Source organism: Elgaria multicarinata, chromosome 14 (genome assembly GCF_023053635.1).
Source record: "Elgaria multicarinata webbii isolate HBS135686 ecotype San Diego chromosome 14, rElgMul1.1.pri, whole genome shotgun sequence".
NCBI lineage: Eukaryota > Metazoa > Chordata > Lepidosauria > Squamata > Anguidae > Elgaria > Elgaria multicarinata.
This window is the reverse complement of record NC_086184.1, coordinates 11931261-11947390: the sequence shown is the minus strand read 5'-3', so window position 1 is coordinate 11947390 and position 16130 is coordinate 11931261. Positions and strand designations below refer to the sequence as shown.

At 43.2% G+C, this 16130-nt stretch overlaps 1 protein-coding gene across 2 annotated transcripts in view; it reads right to left on the bottom strand.

Annotated features, from left to right (window-relative positions):
- The window catches only part of N4BP1 (NEDD4 binding protein 1), a 35031-nt gene that overhangs the window by 9124 nt on the left and 9777 nt on the right, over nt 1-16130 (bottom strand). For both annotated transcript variants that reach the window (XM_063141071.1, XM_063141072.1), the window contains exon 2: nt 7074-8803. In XM_063141071.1, coding sequence (XP_062997141.1) covers nt 7074-8803 — 1730 coding nt within the window. The remainder of the gene's footprint in view (nt 1-7073; nt 8804-16130) is intronic.

Sequence of the window (16130 nt, the reverse complement as noted above, 5' to 3'; positions counted from 1 at the left end):
CTGCCATGCCCCGCTCCTTACCTCCCCGCCCATTTGAGAAGGTACCATTGATAAGCACTCTTTGAGTCCGATTCTGCAGCCAACTGTGGATCCACCTAATAGTTGTTCTATCTAGCCCACTTTTAGCTAGTTTGCTGATAAGAATGGCATGTGGTACTCTGTCAAAAGCTTTGCTGAAGTCAGGATATATTACGTCCACAGCATTCCCACAACTGGGAAGGCTGAAGGCCACTGTGCCAAATTACTCTCAGATGATGGCATACTGAGGCCCCAAAGATAGAGATGCTGTTATGCGTGCTTTTCAGCAATTCATCTGCCACCCATTTCTTCTATTTCCTCTTTCCCCCGTCAACTTGCTCAGGTTACACCTGTAATTTCCAAATGATGCACCGGGGCACCATTGTGCAATGTGAGAAATTAAACAATTAAAGGCTGTTATGAGGGCAAACGTCCACCCATGGAGGAGGTTGTGGGCATGAATTACTACTCTGGGCTTGTTTCCTTCCGAATCAACATTCCAACACAGAATGGCAATTTTACAGCATCTTGGAACTGGGCGCGACAGAATGACCCACTCGCCCTCGATGCAGGGATGTAACAGAAATATCCACCCTCAGAGCAGGATGCCCATTGTATCTCTGTGTGAGTCACTACTCAGGGTTTACCTCCTTCTGGGAGGGTTGGAAGACCTGCAAGACTGGAACATGGTAGGAACATTGCAACTTCAGGGAGGGTATTTAGGGTTCACAATTCAATCTTCCACACACACAGAATTCTAATCACAGCTTCTTGGGATGTCACTTTCTTCACATCCCCGGCTTGAACTCCATCTCTCTCACCCAGTCCTGATAGGTCTGTATTATGCAGCAGTGCTGCTCTTACTTTCTGATAAGCCTTATGTAAGCTTTACAAGAATGTAAGAGTGGTACCTAAGGTGAATTAGGTCCAGCATCCAATTTCCCACAGTGGCCCAGCAGTTGCCCCTGGGAGCCCACAGAAGGATATGATGGCAAGAACTCTCTTCCACTGTTCCTCTCCTGTAAGTGTATGGCATATCGCCTCTGAACCTGGAGACAACATTAGAATACAAGGGGATGTGACCCTCAGGGCCAGCGTCAAAGGTAAGCTTGGTTGGGCGGTTGCCAAGGGGCCACACCCCAGCAAGGGCCCACTGACAAGAGCCCCTCGGAGTTGCTCCTCCTCTTGACCACTGCAACCTGCTTGTTCATTTGCCTCTTGCTGTGGCCCAGACAACAGTGGAAGTGAGAAGGAAAAGCAGGAGATGCCACTGCATGCTGGTTCACTGTCTGTCTGTCAAGAAAGCCAGAAGGAGCAATGAGGAGAACCAGAATGGAGAGCAACAATGGTGGTGAGAAGGTAGACTCACTGAAGGAGGGCCCCCCATTGAGGGAGTCTTGTCCAGGGGCACTTAACAACCTGGAGACGGTACTCAGGTTCCTAAAAGTAGCCCAACGAGAACTAAGCATGCTCAGATGCCATGGAATGCTGACCGTGTTTTCTTTGGGGGTAGTGGTGGTGGACATGGGACAGAAAACTGCTGATGGGGGAGGGTGACGAATGGATTGGAGAGCCCTGAAAGACAGCATGGCTTGCTGGCACCCTGAACAGGAGCTCTTCTCACTGAAATATTATTGCGGATTCACCATGTCATGCCTAGTAGCCTGATAACTCATACATTTCATTGCAGTGTGCTGGTGCTAGCGGCTAGAGTGATAAAATCTTTGAGAGCGTTTTTCTTGGAGGTGCGAATAGGCAAGAGGAGGATGGCAGAGACTGGGCGCTTAAACAATCACTTCACCATACTTTTTTTTAAAAAAACAAATAAATCATGAACTGAAGACAGAGTCAAAGCCACACTGCATCTCCACCCAGTGTCGATACTTCGCACGATATAGACTAAGTTCACCTTTCTGTTACCACTGCAAAAGCCTAAAAAAAACCCTCCCAAACATACAGTTCCTTTTAAGTGGTTCAGTTGAACATGATGCATTGTGTTCTCACACACAGCTTCAACTATTTGCATAGCTTTTCCCACTAGTCCCAGTCTGGGGGAAATCTACCTGGAATTCAAAATGAATCATGATTGTGACTTTCATTTTGCATCATTATTTTCTGAAGAATGAAGAAATCATTCACATCAGCAGATCTCCCTCCCCTCATGTGAATGACAATTCAGCTGGTGTGTCTGTGTGTGGTGTGGAGACTTCCCATTCATTAAAAATGCTCAAGGCAATGAGGACCAGTCAAAGCAATAATGAAGCAGTTCCAAGAGAACTTTAAAAAAGACAGGGGAGTGACTTGGGATGCAGAGGCCCGATTTAGGCATGTCCTACAGCTTGAATATGTCCAGGGTGCATTTTACTAGGGCTGTGCTCTGCAGCGGAGCGGATCGAGATGAAGGCGGATCCTTCGCCTCAATCCGGAGCTCTGCAAAAAAGGTAAAGGGGGGGAGGGTTTACTTGGCCCAGCTGCTGCCGCCGCCACCCATGCAGTGACGGTGGCAGAGCCAGGTAAGGGGGCAAGGGGGAGGGGGGGTCTTACCTGCGTCCGTCGCGGCCTGTCGCCGGCTTCACTAGAGCCCGCGGCTCAACCCGGAAGTGTAGGCTGCAAGTGGGGCCTACAGTTCCTGGTTGAGCCGTGGGCTCTAGTGAAGCTGGCGGCGGGCCGGGCCGGAAGCAGGTAAGGGTGAGGAGGGAGGGGGACCTTACCTGGTGCCGCCCCCCACCGCTGCGGAGCTCCGATTCGGAGCCGGAGCTCCGGAGCGGAGCGGACCCTAGGCGGATCAAGGCGGGGCGGAGTGGGCCCAATCCGCAATTTGCGGATCGGGAGCGGGGAGGTGGTCCGTGCACAGCCCTACATTTTATTCACCCTTGAATTACAAACCAACCAACTGTCCCCCCATCTCACAATTTAAATCCCCCCTCCCGTCGTTGTGTAGGGTGTCATTGCAGTTTTAGCAATATATGTCCAATACCTCACTGACCACATGGCTTAGTCCTTTAGTTTTTTGGGAACCTGGCTAGAGATGTAAAACGTCTGGAAATGTTAAGGCCCGGGGGGGGGGGGGGGAGAATCCCATTTTTCCCCCAGAAAAAAAATGGAGATTTGGGGTAAAATTGAAAAAAATAAGCAATACTTCTTCTTTTGGGGGGCGCTCTTCACAAATTAGATGTCTGCTACAGCATGAGAACACTGGACTCTAAAGAACAAAAGCCAATCTGCACATTTACTGTAAGGGTGACGCTACTCACATGATAGGAAACTGAGCATAAATGTCTATCAGTAAAATATACTGTGGTGGAAATTAGAATGTGAGCCTAAACCTGTTCTCATAAGCAGGTAAGGGACAGAAAGAATAGACTGTGAGCTTGACCTTTATGAAGGCCAAGACAGAGAGGGATGATAACTGAGTAAACTGAAAACACTTATGTTCCATGACTTTGCAGAAAAGTAAGATGCTTGCCAGCGTACACCCTTAAGACCTCACCCAGTTGAAACTGAAGGTTTAGAAGCGATAAGGAATTGCACATGTTAGGCCTACACCCTTTCGAGCATAAATAAAACGTTGCATCAGACTATACTGGATTGGATAATGTGAAATATATACCTTGTATTTAATTGGCCCCTGTATTTGATTGGTTGTAGATTTCATACTGTAATGTAAGGATTGGTGCGTTTTGGATCCCTTACAATAACTATGTGTTACCCCTATAAAAGTTGTGACGCATCGGCCACCAGGCAGTCTGATCCTAAAAGGGAGGAACTGAATAATTTTACTAAGGAATTAAATCTTACAGAAGATTCTAGAGAGGATTAAAAAAAAAAAATCTCCCGTGGTTTCATCTAAAAGAAAATATTTCATAATCTAAAGCTAGAAAAACTAATAAAAACAATGCTCAGAAAAGCCCGTTTCCCCCCGAAATTTATAAGTTTTTTTCCCCCTGGGCCTTCACATCTTTAATCCTGGCCTTGGTGCTGAAAATATCCTACCCATGATTCTATGCCACACTGAAAAGGTGCCATTTCCTCCACTAGAATGTTTCTGGACAAAATTCTAGATGTTGGCATTCATCTTCGCAAGGCACAAGATAGAGTACCGGGATTGTAGCCACTGGTACCCAACGATATCTAGGCCCCTTCACTGAATTTTCTGCTTTCACTCCCCCCCAAAAAGTCAGTTTACAGCCTCTTTATTTGTTGAGGTGTAAGGCAAAAGGTGGAGGCAGGATTATACCCACTCACTCACTAAGAAGTAAAATTGCTCCCACCTCTCAACCATCTGTTGATTTTGCAAAATTTAAATCAAAATGTTATTTAATCAGATTTAAAAATATTAGACTGCCCATAATTAGGTTTTAACTAACCTGCAATAATCCCCCCACTCCACCTCCAGCCAAAATGATGTCCTCACCACAAACAATCTGCTTTGTGACTCTTTCCTTTCTGAAATTCTCTCCAGAAAGATCCCCCCCCCTCTGCCCCTGTCAAGAACTTGTAACTCCAGGTTAATGGGAGGGTAGCCAACACCTCTTCCTTTGGAAGCTTTTTGGCTAGAGCTGATGGTTAAGATGAGGTGCCCTGGTTCTTCAATTTTGCTCAAACTTTAGCTCTGTGATTTTGTTGAAAGCTGGTATGGGGATCCCATGGCTCAGGAAAAGAAAAGGCACAGCAGTTGAATATCATTTCCTTCTGCAAACATAGTTAAAACAAATAGGCTTACCCAAGAATGGAAGGGTGTTCTTGTGCAACTTGTTTCAACATTCAGTGGACTGGGTTCAAAGTTGGAGCAATTGTGTCTACAGTGACTTCTTACATATCTAAAGAAGATTCTGCAGTATCACCCAAAGATTCTTATTTACATTCCATGTTTTGGCAGGTAAGCAAATCCCACCTGCCACCATTTACGAACAATACCAAAGCAAAACAAAACCCTACCTTCAATAACCCACTTTAAAGCCAGCTTTTGAAGGGTGTGGTGTGCATGTCACAGCATAATACTAAAACCAAATTATATGCAAAATTAAAAGCCTGTTTTGTTCCTTCACAGGGGGAATTACAACAGAAGAGGGAGGCAGATCCTATATTGTCTTTGGAGAGTGTTTAGGTTGGGGTTTTGATCTTTAAGGTCCAGGACCAGCTGGGCTGACTGCAGAGAGGAACCGGGCATTTATCAGGAGAGGGTCCACCACCCCTGAAACGGTTATTCTCGTTCTGTATCGGGAAACCAGAAAGGTCAGAGGAACCAAGAGTTTTCTGTTTGCACACACAGCCTTATTGAGTTCTATGGGGTCGACTCAAGCTACCCTTTTCATGGACCCCACCTCTTTCAAAAAACCCTGACGCTCCAAGCCTAAAATTCTGCTGGTAATCCTGCCCCTTTCTGCTTTTTGCATAGGATAAACAAGCCTGCAATTTTATTTATCCTACAACTAAATCCCACTCTTCCTACAAGGAACTTGGGAGTGAGGTAGGTTGAGAAATAGTGACTTGCCGCTGGTCACTCAGAGTTTTGTAAATATGAACAGGTATCACAGATATGGTAGAGCTGATGAAGCACAACAGCGAAGAGGATAAGCCGTTTGCTTAGAAGTCACCAGTGCAAAATATGCCTCAGCAATAACGTTCTTAGGCTGCCTTGGCAAATTATGCTCTTTCCTCATTCACTTTTACATTGTAGTTAGGGTTGCTGAGGCTAATAAATTACTGGCCTACTTTACAGGGTTGGTGTAATGATTACCGAGATAACATATATAAAGCACTCTAAAATACTATATAAATATTAAGGAGGAATTTGAACCTGTGTTTCGCTCATCCAGGTTTAAGGATACTCTACTGAAGAGGCAAGTTCAAAAAGGGCAAGAAATGGCAGTGTGTGTAATATGAGCAGAAAACATGCAAGAACAGAATGAGGTCTAACAGCACTAATAGTTATAATCAGGGTGGATTTGATTTAAATCAATTTGATATATATTACGATTTAAATCACAATTTAAATCACTACTCAGAAAGACTCGATTTAATCATGTGACTCCCCCCCCCAAAAAGTGCACTCTATTCATTGAATTTGTTGAAACTTAGTACTTAAGAGGTAAGGGGATGATTCTGTGTACATAGATTTGCAAAGGAACAATGGGATTGTGATCTCTGCAGACACAAGTTCAGTTTTGAGAACTGTAAAACCAAGCATCTGTGATAATATCTTCTAGATAGAAAAATTGCCCAATAATCTTACAGAAACCTCTGGAAGAGCATGCCATTGTGAATGGATTAATGGAATTCATTTACCCAAAAATTTAAACATTGCATGAATATACAGCCTCATGCCCCTGGATTGTGGAACGGCCTGCCGGACTAGATTCGTAAAATTAACTCTCTATGTGATTTTAAGGCAGCTTTGAAGAATAGCCTTTTCCGGCAGGCCTACCCAGACAATGTAAAGAGTTCTTTAAGATTTGTTGATTCCTGTACTAATATTGTTCCCCGCCTCAATCCAAAAGGAGAGGCGGGTAAGAAATAATAATAATAATTATTTATTAAAAAAAATCCGATTTAAATAAAAAAATCCGATTTAATTTTTTTAAAAAAATCATTGATTTTTATCCACCCTGGTTATAATGCATTTCTTGAGGCGGACACAAAGCAAGCTTGCCCGGAAACTAAATGGGATATTCCATGCCCCTGATGCATACACATACTGAGGGGGCTTTAAGTTTCTTGTACACGTGAGCTGCAGGGGAGCTGCACGGGGTTTTTGAGTGGGAACCGCCCTTTTAGGGACAGGCGTGCAGACTTTCTCGTTTTCATCTGTGATTTTTGGATATTACTCATCGCCGTAGAATGTTCAGAAAGAGCCATTGTCTCAAAGTGAATGACAATACAGAGACTCATCTAAGTTTCTCTCATCAAGAAAAGCTGCACGAGTCCTGGCAAATCCGCCTCCTCACACCCTCGGTACCGGCTCTCTGTGCACACGCATTTAGTAATTTCCCTCCCCTCCCCCAGCCGTTTCACTCTGAAACGCTGTAGAAATACTAATCATTGGCCATACTCACGAAATTGCGACGTTGCTGCCATCTATTACTATGTACTTTAAGTGGGCTCGCCCTGGCTCATTTTTCAATTCCAGCTTGTATGGAGTTTTCAAAGAGTCTAGAAACCTCTGAACCCCAGTGACTGAAGGGTCGGCGTGACGACTGTATGAGCCCCCCATTCTCCTTTCTGGATAAGGAGCGGTTAACAGTGGAGGACGCGCAGAGTCTGGGAGCTGGTTTGGTTTTTGGGAAGGGGGCTGTCTGCCTCCAAGCTGCAAAAGGTTACAACGCCCCTGTTGATCGTGCTTCGTGGAGGACTGCTCGGCACACGCTTGAAGAACCACAGTTTCTTTCTGAACCGGTTGGCGTGGATTCTCCGAGCCCCCCCTTGCCACCAAGCTGGGATCTTTACGCTTCCCATCTTTTGTTACCTTCTGTGCGTTACATGCATCCATGTAACCGTCACTTTCAACATCACTCGCTTGGGAAACGCGAGGCTGTTCAAAACAATAAGGTGAGCGTACTTTACTGCAGCCTTTGTACTGTGGGGTTTTGCTATCTGGAGGAGCAGTTTGGTTTTCATGGTTTGACACATGCGACTTGCCTTCAACTTTGCGCTGTGCTTGGGGAATAGAGACCAGATTTTGCTTTGCATTTTTGGGCAGCACTGGTTTGTGACCCGGGTCTTTGTGGCCTTTGCTACTAGAATTGTCTTTCTCTATCCATGTTCCAATATTCTGTGATATGACGGCAACCTCATCTTTCTCTTTGTGGCCATTCTTGCTCACTTTCTCAATTTCTTCCAGAAGAAATAGTGGCTCAGCCAATGGCCCATGGTCTCCAATCACCTTCTCTACAATTTGTTGTGAGTAGCCCATGCTTTTGAAAAAGTTCACCAAGATCTTGTATTCCATTTCCTCACTTATCTCATCACCTTCTTTAGTGCACAGGCCCGGACTGTCTGACTCGATGCTTGTATCGTTGACCAGATCGATAAACACGACATCACCAGGAACATTGCATGCAGTCTGTTTGCTCTCCTGATTGCTTTCTAAAGAAAACTGCTTCTTCGGAAGCCTTTCCTCAGCATCCGATGACCTCCTTTTACATGACTGCCTCTCTTTGCATGCAGATGTCTCCAGCGAACTCAGACCGTTTATAGGGAAGAAATGCCTGTCTGGAGTATCGGGGAAGACGGTGTCCATTTGCTTTGCTAACTCAGTGACAGGGGTACCTGCATTGTTTCTTGCTTCCTCCAAACCTGTTGTGCCATCATTGTTTATCACAGATCGTTTCTGTGTTTCATTTGGGAAAAGCTCCGGCATCCCATCAGAACTGGCAAGATCTATGATTTTACCTTCTGTTCTGTAGCTCTCCTTCTGTGCAAGGTTGAGTAGCTCTCTCTTCAGCGAGCTTGGTAAAATTAGCAAGTCCATTGTGTATTTATCTGCATGGGCTTCAACAAGCTGTTTAAACCACTTCTTCACTTCCGGCTCTCTGCCATTCAACAGACTTGTGTTATTTTTGAAGAGACTCACAAATTGCTGAACGTGGCTTCTGGCCATGACGACAGGCTCAGCGCCACCCTTAATATTGAGCGTCCCAATCTCCACGACGGTAATATCGGCAGAAGTCGCCTGAATAAGGCAGTTCAAGAAGAGATTCTGGGCTCCTACAAAAATACAGTGCATGTCTTTGGGATAATACTCCCTGTCTTCCAGTTCAGGTTCACAAAGTCCTTTAATATATTCCTACAAACAAGAAAAGAAAAATTAGGACAAAAGGCACTTGACACCTGAGATATCCAGACACAACACAACCTACTTATTGATTTGTATGGTCTTTCACTGGATTCTTTAGGTGCTCTAAGTTTTGAGAGAGCAGCACATTACTTGAAGTCTCATATCCTAAAATATGATTTCCAAGCTGATCGCACTTCTGCCTGCTTGTCAAAACTTGCCCCCTGGTATGCTAAATTGCCTATTCATACGCCTTACCCTCAATATTTAAATAGTATAACTAATTCTAAGTGGAGATATGCATTTACAGCTCTTCGGTGCCAGTCAATGAACTCAGCAGTGATTCAGGGACGCTACCAACGGATCCCCTTGGAGGAAAGAGTTTGCCCATGTGGATCTAATATAGTTGAAGATTTAACTCACTACCTGCTTGTCTGCCCAATTTATGAAGATGGAAGAATAGCTTTGTTTAAAGACCTAGGTCTTATACCTAATAGGTCTCATTCTTACTTGATTAAATTTTTATTGGGGGATACCACTCCATCCATTTCTGAAAAAGTAGCCTGTTTTGCTTTTAAAGTATCGATTTTAAGGAGGAAGTTTTCTAATGATGATCAGGTTTTAAGTTGCAACTGAATAGAGTCTACTGAACGATGCTTTTGGACGATTTTAGTTTTGTAATGTAATCTTATGTATTTGTAATTTTATTTATTTATTTATTAAACTTATATACCGCTCCCATAGCCAGGGCTCTCTGGGAAGTTTACAGAAATTCTAAAATTGAGGTAAAAACAAGTATACAAAATTTAAAACTCTAAAACACAGAACATACACACATAAAGCATTAAAAACCGATTAAAAACTAAACATGTGGGTAATTAGGATGTGCCACCATATGCCTGGGCAAAGAGGAAAGTCTTAACCTGGCGTAATATATTTGATTATTCTGTTTTATTTGATTATATATATGTTTGTAATGGCTTCGGCTACACAAATAAACTTTCTTTACTTACTTACTTTCTCCACCCTATCAGAAGTACAATGCTGAAGGCAAACCCGTCAATATGACCGCAGAATCAAGAAGATTTGAAGGTCATCTGTATACTGGTCTATCACTGGTGGTCATCACCAGCTATTACTGGGTCATATATGCAGTACTATCACCATTTCCTTTTCTTATTAAGTTTTAAAGAGAAGTAAGAGAGAGAAGAAAGACAGAGATGTTCAGAAACTGAAAGCAGAGTCTAAAAGGTTAGAGGTTAGTTATCTAATGTTAACATCAACACACCAAGGGAGCCTTGTTCCTAACCAATTAAATCATACAAGCTAAACAGAATCCCATTGGTTTAAGCAGTTTAATTAAAGGCAGGGGTATCAAACAGATGGAGAGGGCCCAATCGTACCAATATGCTGAGCTTTGTGCAGAAAAACAACCAATTCCACCAAAACATCCATTCCACCTCAAGTGGGCACTAAAATTGGAAGGAAGCTGTAAAATGCAGGCAAGATTATCACTTTCCTACTTTCTCTGCAAATGCCAGAGGCTAAGGTCTGCACATATGCATTGTTCTCATGCTGTTAGGGAATATCCCTGGCAGCAGAGAGCAGGGTAGAAGATGTAAGCCCTAGCCAACCAAGGATGGAAGCTCAAGTGGCCGAGGCGAAGTGAGTGGCCCTACTGCTTACTTCTTTTCCAGCTTGAGAACTGGAAGCTAATAGGGCAAAACTCCTGAAAATTCAATTCACCTGCCCAGATCTTTTTTTGGTGGGAGGGGGTTGAGGGGGACTTTATCCTTTGGCTGCATAAAGGATTTTGCGAGAGAGGGGAGACAAGTAGGAGGACTGAACTCAAAGGATGTGCTCCTTCCAAGTTCAATTACAACCCCCTGGGGAATTTTCACCGGTTCTAACCTTAGCCTGTACATACATAACACCTTGCAGTGGCATGCGTCAGATGCCCTGTGCAAGCCTCCACCCCTTTGTGCCTATTAAGGGCATCAGCTTCCTAGCCCTGAAAGTGGCTTCCACGGTTTTGTGGATTGTGGCGAGGATGCCACAGGCCACATTGACAACACTTAAATGGGGCTTTACCCCGAAGGTGTACAAATAGAAAGCTTAGTAAAGCAAAACATTTCACAGCAGAGATGACAATTGCAAGTATGAAATTCTATCACAGATTTAAGAAGAAACAGCATTACACGATGAGCCAGCCAGGGTCTGGTGAGTAGAAAACCCGATACTGGCACTTTGAAGTTGCTTCTCTCTCTCTCTCTCTCTCTCTCTCTCTCCTTTTTGCTCTGCAAAGAGCTACTGCTGTACCCTAAGAACAAGGAAGATTCTTCCAGCCCTGACTCTGAGGTTTATGCTCTGATACTCCAAGAGTACCAAGAAATGCAGTACTACAATGATTTATTTGTACCACAATGGAACAAAAATGGATTGCATACACATGAAGACAAACAGCACAAGGTTCACTGAAGACACTGTGTCTTACTCCTCACCTAATTTCAGGAAGGAGAGTATGTCATACTGTGTCATCACCCTACTGTCAATGAAGCTAGTTGTGCAACCTGGGCTGGAGAGAAGAGGCTCTCAACCTCGTAACGTTCCCACAGAGAAATGGTTTAGGGGAGATGCTCCTCTTTCTTGGGTAGTGCCTACTCTTTCCTTTCTCACTTGAAGTCCTGTTATATACAATAGGTTAAAAAGAGTGCTTTTTAATGGTATGTTTTAACAACAGAAATAACTGTTCATACCAACATGGCCTTTGATTAAGAATGCCATTCATAGACAGGGACCTACCATCCTTCCGAAACATGGCTGTTACCCACTGTGATGTCCTGGGATACAATGAACTGTCTCTTAAAGATGTATAGTTCTACCAAAACAGGATTTCCTGAAATAACTCAGCTGGCTTAGTATTAGTGGCTTACACAAGTTATGTTCAGTGATGCAAATCAAAATACATATTCCCACTAGGGAAACATTCCCGCCAGCTTACAAATGGCTAAAGAAAACAAGAGGGTTAACAAGAGAAAGAAGAACTTGGAATTCTCAGTTGAAGGTGCATGAAGCCAAGCTGGCTGAAACTCCATCCACACTTCTTTGAGACGTACTGCGCCTGAGAACAGTGAAAGGGATTTGATGATGGAAGGTCCTTATAGAGAGAGAAATTATGTAATATCACCAATTTGTTCCAATCAACAGTATGTACCAACAGATTTCAACAACTCTGCTTGCCACACTCTACGGAGCATGACGAGTGGACAGCCTTCCTCCCAGCTTTGAAGCTGTAGAGGTAGGTAGAGATTGTTCTGGCAGCTGCACAGTGATATATGTCACCTGCCCAGCATGGCCAAGGCACCTGGAGAGCGTGGACCATGCTGGACCAAAGCAGCAACCACCTCCATGCTGATCTTGCCAACTCTGAAGTGGTTAAGGCAAGAGGAGCTTTAGACGCTGCTGCTGAAAGGGTCTCAAGGTGCCTTCAAGCTGCAGGGCCCAACCAACCATTCTCTCCATCACCTTAACCTTGTTAAACACTGGTGGGAGGAGGGCTTGCCCAGAAAGGAGAAGGGCTGGCAACTACTATTTTTGGCTTGGACAGCAATTCTCTGGTATATGTCCCTGACAAATCATAGTTCCCAATACATCCCCCTTAAAAAGGTTATATTAGGGACGCCTTTTAATATTTGTTTGTGTTTAACAGTTAACAGTTTAACAGTTCTGGTCTCAGCTACGACACGTCATCACTGTTTAGCATTCTGACACAGTTCCATGTTGCACCAGCCCTGCCAATGTAAGCAGCCATATAGACAGATGGTATAACAATGCCTACGGGGTTTCTGAGCTACCTTAAGTGGGGACATACCACCACTTTCTCCTTAGCCAAAGCTATACTATACCAGCTGAGTATGCCAAATGCAATAGCAGCAGGGAAGCCGTGACATCACGTAGTTTTGGGGAGTCTATTTTTAAATCAGTCCAGAGTCTCTATTTCCTGAAATGGGAATGCAGGATTTTCATACAGTTACTATAGCGTGGCAACACCCTACATGGAAGGCCCATCAGTGCAAGCATACCACCATTGGGAAATAATGATAACATATAGTGCATCGTCTGTAGCAACAGTTTCCCTGTCCCACAGGGTGGATTGAGCTGAATATTAGTCGATTTAAATCACTGAAGTTTCCTACTGAAACTTCCATATATTTCTTGAACAATACGGAAAATCTGCCCACTAAAAATTTTAAAAAATCTATTTATTTTACGACTACATACACTTTTTTTACATTCTTACAAGCATGATTTGCATTTCTTTGTCTTACTGTATATATTTTGCATGCTTTACTTTTTACCTACAGAGGGAATTTCTTTAAAATATTCTCATTTAGGATCTTTCTTATGCTCAGCACCAACGTCAATTTGAGCTTAACAGCACACTCCTATACAATCTCCTCAGAATTAAGTACCATTGAGTTCGGTGAGGCTTACTCCCAGGTAAGTGGGTACAAGACTGCAACCTCAGTTTAGAATGCAGAAAGATGCATACTGGACAAAGTTTCTCTTTTTCCTTTCCAGGATTGCTCCTTTCTGCTTCACTGTCTTGGTCTAGCATTGTCCTCACAAAATCAAAACAACAAACAAAAATGGAATACCCTTGAATGATCTAACCATTAAACAATGTTTGATAGTTACTGGTCTGTGTAGTGCGCCTTTGTTTTGTTTGTTTTTTAAAAATTAACAATTAACAATTTTGGATTTTTAAAAAGCATTGATTTTTTTTTTTTATCCACCTGCTATCTTGTCTTTCGGTCTTAAATCCTTTGCCTTGCTTGGCCCAACTCCATCCCACCATAAGCACAGAACAACAATCCCAACTAGTCCATATCATTGCACATGTGACTTTAGTCAGAGATACTGAAAGCCCAGAACTTTCAAGATGCAAGAGCTGGTAGTTAGAGGTTGGGCAGAGCCGTTTTCATGAGATGAAAAACTGAAATTAATGCCCATCTTTGATTGGTTGAAACTTCATTTTTATGAGACTGTTAACTGTAGGTTTAGAGTATTTATGATGAGATTTAATTATAACTATGTTATTTTGTAAGTTAGAGAAATTTGGTATTTTATTTATGAAGCTTTTAAAAATATCAAAACAATTCAATGTAATTTTTTTTAAAAAAAAATATTAAAAAAAAATCATTGATTTTTATCCATCCTGCACACATCGTGCATCTGCCAGGCCTTGAACCCTCCCAGAATTCTCTAATTTTGCACACTGCATAGGAAGCTTGAAAATGGCAGACAAACTGTCTACAGGATAGCTTGCATAATGTCACAGATCTATGTTATTTACAGTTATTACTATGTTTATGGTACTTGTGCAGGAAACAAAATATTCAAAGCAACGGAGGGGATCACAGACAGAATAAAGTCCATTTTTATCCTATCCTTCTGCCAATTTGCTCAGAGGCAGCCTGTATGGTCAATCAAACCTTCTGTTTTATCCTCACAACAACAACCCTGTGAGAAAGGTCAGAGAGAGAGACAGAACCTCATCGACCTGGATCACCAATGAGCGTTCTGAAGGAGCCAAGATTTGAACCCAAGCTTCTCTAAGCCCAACACATTCTCCACTACACATCACTGACTCCAAAATCATCATCAACAACAACAAAATGTTATAGAACATGAAGCTATGAACAGCTCATTTTAGAAATCCCAGATAAGGTTATAGGGGTTCCTAAGAACATCTGGAAAACCAATGACCCACAACAAAACTCAGCGGTTGTCTGCTTTCCTTTTCAAGATAAGGAAAGAAAAGCTAATGAGAAGAGGAAAGCCTTTCCCCTTTTATTTGCTTTGGAACAACCAACTTACTGTAAAATGAGCAAGACGCTTTACCAAGGGCATTTCCATTCAGGAACTGAACTGTCTCCCTACATCCAGTCTTCAGCCGCAGACACACTACTCAACACCACAGGGGTGGGTAGAAGGCAGATCTCAGATGTCTTGGATGCCAACTCCCAGAAGCCCCTGCCAGCTTGGCCAATGGTCAGAATGGTGGGAGTTGAAGTACAAAACACTGGAGATCTACTTTCCGCTCAGCCCTGCAATAGAATTCCCTACATTCAGAAAGCTAATGTCAGGGAGAAACATCTAGGCAAACACACTTCTCCTTCCAACTCCTAAAGCAGCCCGATGGCATGTCACCACAGATGGCATTCCTCCTCACCTCAGGTTATATCTAGGTAACAGTCATGGGGTCAGGCCAAATTTGGCCCAGGAATTCCATTAGTTGACGCCTACTGTAGATGCTACACTGGCACCAGGCAATATGCAGATACATCTTTTATTGTGCCAACTCTTGGAGGATGAAGGAATGCAGACTTTCAAGTACTACAGAACTCTCCCTTCACATATAGGGCAGTATGGTAGATTGAGAATGTACCTGCAAGCCACACAGGCTATTCAAAAAGAGACTCTTCAGTAAGACTTACACCCTGATTCTAGTCCCATGAAAGTAATAATGTAATCAGTGAGGAATGGCATAATGAGGAGGATCTAAAGAGAGTTAAGTGAGCCCAAGGGCTTGTGTACAATCAGTAGAGGTTTTCTTTACCTTGTTTCTTCGCACAGTAGTGCACACGCACATGGTGTATCACCATCTGCTTTTGTGACCGGACAGGCGGTGATCCAGAAACACAAATCCGACTCAGCAGGTCAGAAGCAATCACATCATTTTTTGGTACCTGGGCAATGTGGAACTGGGAAGCCATTAAAAACCTTTACTACAGCTTAGCCTTACAACACCTTTATTTGGAATGAAGCAGCCAAGCAGCAAAATAAGTTTGCCCAAACTGGCTAATCCTTTTCTCAGGTCAGATTACCTCTTACTTGTATTTTATCTACAATTAACTGGTTATGCCAGGCTTTTGCTACATATCTTGGCTAAGCTTGTCACTCCACACTCCAACTACTTTTCAGAAAGCCAGAAATCAGATAGATCTTACGCCAAAAGAAGCATTTTTGAGATGGCAACCTTATAACTGTATCAATGCCTTAAGACAGCAATTCCCAAACTATGAGGAATTACCTGCCTTGAAAGGAAGCCAGCTTTGGACATACTTCCAGTCAGGACGCACATATCAAATACTGACCCATGCCAACCACTGGGGTGTTCTCTGAGGAGGTATCATTCTTACTCTTTTACAACCTAATGGTGAAGCATTCTAGGGATAATGCTGAAGGGTGTCATCAATTTCCATTCATAAAAAAGTTGGCTTCAGCTATCAAAAGTTTGGCCTTAAGAACAAGATGTCCACTTTCTGTCATTTCA